General features: G+C 35.8%; 1 protein-coding gene across 1 annotated transcript in view; it reads left to right on the forward strand.

Moving 5' to 3' along the window:
* Positions 1 to 8,283, forward strand: part of MSH3 (mutS homolog 3) — a gene marked incomplete at its 5' end in the record, with an annotated part of 71,128 nt that extends 62,845 nt beyond the window's left edge. The window contains 4 exons of the mRNA XM_010174424.1: positions 5,544 to 5,730; positions 5,941 to 6,070; positions 7,040 to 7,214; positions 8,175 to 8,283. Of these exons, the coding sequence (XP_010172726.1) occupies positions 5,544 to 5,730; positions 5,941 to 6,070; positions 7,040 to 7,214; positions 8,175 to 8,283 (601 nt within the window). The remainder of the gene's footprint in view (positions 1 to 5,543; positions 5,731 to 5,940; positions 6,071 to 7,039; positions 7,215 to 8,174) is intronic.
* Positions 8,284 to 8,527: the final 244 nt, after the last annotated feature.

An 8,527-nucleotide genomic window follows, 5' to 3' on the forward strand; every position in this document is an offset into this window, starting at 1 on the left:
AAGGATGCAGAACAGTTGTTATGAGATCTTTAAAAAAAACCCAAAAACCTATACAGTGTTGGTCAAAAACATGTTGTAGAGAACGGTCCCAAGCGAGAAAAAGGATAAACTGTATGGCAAGACCCCATCTGATCCTATCTGTCTGTAAACTAGTTATTTTAAATTAAATAACTCCTGTTCAAATACAGTGATCTTTGAAATGACATTTTGAAGGGTTTTGTGTGAGAGGGAGCAAGTGGAATTGTAGAGTCACATTATGAATTTATTTTATTTGTGTTTTTCTCAGTGTCCTCTTTGAATTACAGAAGGAATGTCTTTGTTGTCGGTGTTGAGAGTGGTATTCTACGCGTTACATTTAAGATATTCTCAGAGAAAAGAGTTATTTTCTTTTAATATTAAGAAGCACTGGGTTTAATTTCTCCAGTAAGTATTTCAGATGAACTTTTAAATTAAGTCAAGTGCATTTTTCTAAAATCAAGGTGAAAAATCTTTTTTTTTTTCTGCATTAAGTATTTTATAAACTAAGAATTAATAAATAGCATCTGTATAAAAACAAGGCTTTTGAGAAAGGTTTTGCAGTCTTGTTTTCTAGGATTAGTTCAGTGCTGTGTAGCTGATTTTTGTTACCACTAGGAGCTCTTGGGCGTTATTTTCACAAGCAATGTCAGGGATCCTCACTAACATAAAAGAACAATAAAATACTTGAAGTCCACACAGTGCTCTTAGTTTTATAACCAAGCCAACTAACGGCATGTTGGGTAACTTCTTTTGAAAAGTAGCATGCATCGAAAAAGCCTTTCCTAGAAGTTTTCTGGATTTCAGATTCATTTTTCTGCTTGGGAAATTTGTTTTTTTTCACTGTTTTCTGGGACAATTTCTATTTTAACCCACATATCATCATTTTCACGCCTGGACTGCTAGCATAGGGCAGCTGCAGTTCTCTGGGGGCCTCTCTGCTTCAGTCCAGAACAATGTCTTGGGTTGTTTTGTTGTACTTATGCCACTGTTGGTCATCAAGTCTGCAAGTCTCTCGTCTTCTCCAGGATGCTTTGTTTTTTTGAGAGCAGTAATAACAGGACACTGTCCAAAAAGAGCTCAGTCGCCTCAACTTAAATTTCCTCCTTCCACACAAATTTTTCATGGATGGCTGTCAAAGCCCTCAGACGTGTCTAGCTGATAAAAGGCTTGAAAGCACCATACCTCAAGGTAACTTTCAGGGCCACACAGTTTAGCAGTTTCAGTTTGTGCCTGTTGAGAGCAAGTAAATGGATACTGACTACATAAAAATTCTTGAGGTGCAAGGAAAAAAGTTATTCTATTTAATTCTAGTGGTTTCTGAGTGGGAGAATAGCTTGTATCATTAAAAAAATTCCCAACATTTATAGAGGCTCCTAGGACAAAATATCGTAGTATACCTTCTGAGGATGATGAGCACTTGTATTGGAAAAGGTCAGCACTGTGTGCATGTGTCGACTGAGGAGAGCAGGCTAAAAAACCAGCCATTTGAATGCTGCTACTGCAGAATAGGGAAATCTCTATCTTTTTCTCTAAGGGGTCACATACAGATTAAGCATATAGTGCTACCTGGTTTACATAAAGCTAGCTACTGCTGCCTGTCATCTAACTCATCCTCCAGAAATTAATTTATGAAAACATGACCTCCCTGTTGTTTTTTCTGAGGCTATTTTACAATGAAACCTAGCACTGAAAAGAGGTAATGTCTACGCTTTTTTTTTTTTTCTTTACATAATAAATGTGTTGAACATTTTAAGTTGAAGAGCTTTTAATTTTATGAAATTTGGTTGGCTGTCAAAGACATTATAACAAGTGGTTTCCAGCCAAATTGCATTTGCCGAGGAGCGATGGATCTCTTGCCAGCACTAAAGAGGCACTCTTCACATTGGATATCTCCACACTCCTTATGGGCAAAATGCAGTAATCTTTCTGCATGTAGACATTAGAAATTCCACAGCAGAAATAGAAGTTTTTATATTAACTATGTCACTGCTATCAGCAGCTGGTGTTTTAACAAATAGAAGAATAGAACTGGTGAAGTTGGGTGGCATTATTCTTGCTTTTGTGACATTCTTATTCTGTTGTAACCTTTTTTCCTGGGTGCTTTTTTCTTCTTCTTTCTTTCTTTTTTTTTTTTTTTTTAAATAGAGGGAAGAAAACAAAATTTGGGTAGTGCATAACATGTCTGCATCACTCAGGGATGACTATACCTAATGTAACTATACCTTAATGTATTTCACTATATTGTTATCGACCATAGTGATGAATTTAGCACTAAAATGTAATCAAATAGTTATTTTTGTATACCTATAAAAGTGAGAAAAATATCTGGTCCCATTGTAGGCAGCTTTCCAGAGAAAATGAGTCTTAGAGACTTTATTAGCACTATGTGTAAAAACAAACAAACAAAAAAAGAAACAAAAAACCCCGTGGTTTTAGTGCTGGCAGCGTTAAGATGAGTATCTGTGGTGTGTATCTGTAACACTTCTTGTAGCATTTTTACCCCAACAATTCATAGCGGTAGCATCTCTATCTGTAATACTATATCTATAATCTTACCTATAGAGTAGCTGCTAACACTGATAAATCATCTGGATTCTATTAAATATTGTAAGAAAAAGTTTAATATTTTGATGTATAAAACCATTTAAGAGGCAAGCCACATTAAAATGTAAATTCAAAGTGATTGAATCTTACACAAGTTTAGTGAGACTTACTACAGCTGTTTGAAACTTGAAGGAAAAGAATTGTTTAAGCAACAGGTGTTTTGAATCCTGAACTTTATTGTATCAGGAATAATAAAACATACATTTGGGGATTAATACCTTGCTGCATATTAACTGTTAGTTTTATAAATGCAGTCTTCCGTATTAAAATAGTTATTCTTATTTCTGGGATAATATTGCTTATCATGTAAATTTAAAAAACAAGTATGATTCTTCTAGTGTCAAGGACAGAGGCTGAAAGAACCATTTTACCCATTTTTCAAAGGATGACATTTAAGAGTTTTTATGTCATTTAAAAATACACTTTAAAAAAAAAAAAAAAATCTGTTGATAAGCCTGAGTCGGATTTGAATGTTTTAAGATTCTGAAAAGAAAGGCTTCTTTTGCAGCTGTTGTTAACAACAAGAGAAAGATAACTCTCTTCTGTTTGTGTCTTGAGCATTTAGTGAGGAAGTTCTGAAAATTATTTTTGTGAATGCAAATTAGATACAAAATGACTGAATGATTTTGAGGGCTCTGTGGAAATTATGCAGTCCAAGAGAAAAATAGAACTGAAAGTTCTCAGTGGAATTGTCATAGGTGCAGAACAGGCAGCCTGTTAGATGCTGTCTCTGTAATGAAAAGCCAAGTAAAATGATAAAATAATAATACTAATAATCCCACGGTTGGAAACTAAGGTTAAAGTTGCCCATTATGGAGCCAGAGATTGTTTGGATGTAAAAAGTATTTTTCTTCCTGGTGAATTTATTTGTAATTAATAATGTTTAAAATAGATCTAGTTTATATTGTTCTCTGTGGATCTGTTGCAATAAAGGGGGATTGTTTGATTTTACAGTAGTACGTGGTGACTGAACCCAACTAGAAGTAGGGCTGGGGGGTGTTGGGGACACTATGAGAAATGATTATGTTCTTAGTTCTTAACTCAGCATTTTAAAAGATTATAGCAGTAAGTGGCTTAATAAAATGTTAATTTCACAATGCCTCAATATCCTGAATTATATAGTTAATTCAGTGAAATTAATGTAAAGTTTAATTAGCTTATGTGCAAAATCACCTTTATTCCAGAGTGTACGGGAGTATACCTACTGTGTGTGTGTGTAAGCACATACTCAATTAAATAAAAACACTCAGTTTACTCATAGTATCATAACACCCATCTCCAGCCAAAATGAATTCATTTAAAATTGAAGGTTTGCATATTGTGAACTTATGCATGCCACTGTGCCAGATTTCCAAGGCAGGAACCAGAGAATTTATAGAAATGATAGTTGTACTGGGTCCAACCTGCTATTGGTAATCAGTTACTCTTGACAATCATAAGATCCTCATAAATTATGAGTATCTTGTTAGTATTTCTGTAGGCAACAGAAGCAATTATATTGGAGAGAAACAGAAAAGACTGAGAGAAAAAAAAGCTATATTGGGATTCTCTTTGAAGATTTGATTGGCTTTAAATACTGTTGTGGCCAGCTGTTGCATTTGAAAATGTAATATGCTAATCCCATGAGTCAGTTTTCCTTAAATCAATGTGGCTTGTATGTAACTATATTATTGGCTGGTGAGAGTGAAGAAATCCATTTTTTCAGCCCTACTCAGTGGCTTGCGAGTGATGACCTGTCTCAGAAGTGATATTGTGATGTGATTGATGGAGTTGAAAAGCATATATGGAAAAAGGATATGTTCTTCCTTCCAGGTAGAAAGGATATTATTTGAATAGGTAAGGAAAGCTGCAGAAGAAAAAAACAGGGTAAATTACCAACAGTGCAATTTCACCATTTGAGATAGAATTTGAGGATTGGAGGTTGCACAAAATCTGAAACATGGCTAAAAGACTTGTATAAAACATGAAGGAATTTGTGTGTGTATGTGCATGTGCACAGGTATGTGTGTGTGGAGCAGAGGAGAAGCTCATCTGCCTGGAGACCAGTAAGTTCAAGGACAGATGTGTAAGAGGATGAGGAGAGAAATCTTTTTTTAAAAATCATGTTTAAGCATGCTAGTTAGAGTGTGTACCTGTGCAATTAGGGGAAATAATTATTATTTTGTTACTGTCTGAAGGAACCAACTGCTGTATCTGGGTGCACAAATAACTGGACACATGAGTGTCCACTCTGTCTGTACATGGAACTTATGATATCTGATAGTTTCAGGTGTTGTTAGCTTTTAAAAAAACATACAAATTTGATGTTTGAACTAAAACCAAAAAAGTAAAATTCATTTTCACAGCTACCTTTGGAATTCTTCTAGTGAGCTGACTGGTCTGAATTTCCAGGGTCCTTATATAAGGGAAGAGCAGCCCACCTTGTACAGTTTAAGATGGAAGAATTTCATGCTAAGAAATAACCCCTTGTCTACCTCCGCTTTTCCCCCCAGATCCCTGTAGTTGACATAGAATACTGAGATTTCTGTCTGAGTTTACCTTGGGACTGGATTGTTGATGGCTCAGAAAAATTCTCTGCTGTCCCTAAGTCTGACCTCCCCCAGTTGCCCGTAGCGTCTGTATACCCCGTTCTCTTCGGGGATGCATGCAGACCCATATTTAATGGTAAATGAGGAGTTCCCTTTGGACTTTTCAGTCTTTTAAGAGTACCCTCACATCTGTGCCTTGTGCTGTTACTGCCTTTTCTCCTAAGCAATAGCTCGTTCTGGAAGGTGAATGTTCTGCCTGGGTTTTTCTGCTCTGCTTGGAGTGGCACCAAGAGATTTAGAACAAAATAGCTTCTCTATCATGATTTTTTTTTTCAGCGTTATCTGGCATTTATTTGAACTTAATAAATTGTTCTGTTTTGTATCCCAATGCAGAATGGGTGCAGCAGACAACATTTACAAAGGTCGAAGTACCTTTATGGAAGAACTGACAGATACTGCTGAGATAATAAGAAAAGCAACTTCAAGATCACTAGTAATTTTGGATGAATTGGGAAGAGGAACTAGCACACATGATGGAATAGCTATTGCTTACGCTACACTCGAACATTTTATTAGAGATGTAAGTGTTCCATCTGACACGTGCTTGTGAATGTTTTCTCAGCGTGTAGTGTGGTAGGCTGACTTTAATGTGGTGTGTATTTCCTTGTAGAAATGTGGCATGCCTAAACCCAGAGCAAAGGGGTATGGATAAAGGATACCAGTGCTATGCTGCTGTGTTTAAAAGAATTATAAAGCCAGCCTTTCTTATGTGTCTATTCCGTTGTTGTAGGTGGAGTCGCTGACACTGTTTGTCACTCACTATCCCTCGGTTTGTGAGCTAGAGAAGGCGTATCCAGAAAAAGTTGGTAATTACCACATGGCTTTCTTGGTGAATGAGGAGGAAAGTGGTGAACAAAAAGGTACAGTATAAATCCATCTGAGATTTAGCACTATAGGTATAGGCAGAAACTGTAAAATTGTTACAGTAATTTAAACTTCAACATGAAAGAGATGCCACCAAACTTACTAGAGTTTCAGCCTGTACATTCATTTTGAGGGGCTTGAAAACTGAACAATCATATCTCTTTCACATGTAATATAAGGATGACTGAGCTAGGTCAGTTAAAAGATTCACTCAGCCCAGTATCCAGTTTCTCACAGTAGGCAAATACAAAGGATTAGGGAGGAGGGATTAGGGATCAAACATATGGCAACTCTTTCTCTAAAAGGTCTCACTGTCTGCAAACATTTTAGGGAGCTGCGAGAAGCAGATGTGTTTTCTGGTTTTCAGTATCTTCAACGGATTTCATTTCAATGAGGTAGTCTATATATCCTAAATATCCTTGTGACTTTTAGCATCTTCATCCTGCTGTCTCAAGGAGCTCCAAAACTGTGTGTGAAGAACCACCTCCTCTTGTTTGTTTTGAAACTCCTTTGAAACAACACATAGCTTCACTTTTTGGTACCAGCTCTTGAATTAGAAGAGGTAGAGGAGTAATCTCTGTTCATCCTCTCTATGCCATGCCAAATTTTGCAGATTGCTTATCATAATCCCATTCAGTTCTGTTCTTACCAGTCAGAGAAGAGTTACTGCATTTCTTCTTGTCACTGTTACTCTTTAGTTAGTATTTTCATTATTAGTATTTTAGCTTAGCCCCATAGAAAATGCTTAGTAAAGAGTTTTTTTCAGTTTCACAGTGGGTAGGTAAAATGTGTCATCTCAAGGAAACATTTTTCTTTTGTATTTGTTCAATGGAATACATCACACAGGAAGCATGAATGATAATGAAACCACAGCCTTTGCCATTTTAGTCTTTGGTCTACTACCCTTTATTAACATAATAGAGGAGGGGGGGGTTTAAATTTTTTTTATTATTATTTTTTTTTAGGATCTGAAGATGAACAGAATCCTGAATTTATCACCTTTCTTTATCAAATAACTAAAGGAGTCTCTGCAAGGAGTTATGGGCTAAATGTTGCCAAACTGGCTGATATTCCTGAAGAAATCTTGAAGAAGGCGGCTCACAAATCAAAGGAGTTGGAGAGAATACTGAATATGAAAAGGTCAGAACAATTGTAATATTTCCCTGCCCCCAAAACTTCAGCTATGAATCAGAGAGCATGCATGCATCTATACAAACCTGGAGGTTAGGTCAGTGAAAAATAATTTTTAAAAAAGAATCAGATATGTTTGATGATTTCACAGTGCATAAACTATTGAATTACGTAATTCATATTTTTTCTAGTTCTCTTATGCAGGCCATTATAGAAATATTTTCTTTTGTATATTCCTGTTTACGTATTGCCACGATGTAATCTAAATGTCAAAGTATTCTTCTATACCTTCTCCCCAAAAGAGACTTTAACAAATTTAAAAATTGGTATGGTATATCTGTGCTAGGAAATAAAAATTATCACAGTCTTGGGCATCAAATTCAGACCTGTTCATAGCAGTATACTTGTGCTGTCACAATACCCACAGGCCAGCTGCCTTGTCTTTTTTTTTTAATTGCCTTCACATTATTTAAGAAAATCCACTGGATAATTCCATCCAGTCGTGACATCTTTGTCATCAGGAGTGTGTGTTAACCCATTTTCAATGTCTTGTTATTTGTCAGAGCTCTAAAGAGTCCTTCTTAAATCAAAAAATATTAAAAAGAAAATAGGAAAGATGTGTGTACTCATTTGCTTTGAACATGCATTATCTCTTTATGATCCTACCAGTGCAAATTTGTTGGAGCTGAATGCTGAAGATTAAATGGTGGAAACTACAATACTATTTATTTCTTTTTTTTTTTTTCTTTCTCTGTTTTTTGTTTCATCTTGTCAATGCTTCTGGTACTGTAAGTCAGTAACTGGAAAATGTTAACTGATTGTTTTAAGATCATGTAACATTCTGAGCTAAGCAAACTGCTATTTTTGACTCTATATAAAATTCTGCAGATATCTGTAAGGCTTTCAAGGTTTTATATGCTTAATTTAAAAATGTGTCCTTATTTTTATTTTTTCTTTTTTCCTCCCTAGAAAAAAGCTAAAGTCCTTTGTTGAAATATGGGGGATAAATGATTCTCAGGAACTGCAAAAATGGAGAAGTATGTATGAACCTGAAGATGTCAGAGAAGACAGTTTTTAATCCTCAAATCATGCTTAAATATGGAAGATATTGGAGATGCAAAATATAGGTCTGGAGACTAATAGATTCTATCAGGGTGTAGTTCTAGGTGCATTAAATTGACTTTTCTGCCTTTTGAGAGATAAGAGATGCTGCATTGTGATACAGTGCCCCACATCCACTTCCCAATTGTATGTCATTTTCTCACTCCACATACCTTCCCTGAAGTGGCTTCCACCCTTTTCCCTAATTGCAAAAAGTCTAA

The sequence above is a fragment of the Antrostomus carolinensis genome, unplaced genomic scaffold (assembly GCF_000700745.2).
Source record: "Antrostomus carolinensis isolate BGI_N321 unplaced genomic scaffold, ASM70074v2 scaffold13988, whole genome shotgun sequence".
NCBI classification, from domain to species: domain Eukaryota; kingdom Metazoa; phylum Chordata; class Aves; order Caprimulgiformes; family Caprimulgidae; genus Antrostomus; species Antrostomus carolinensis.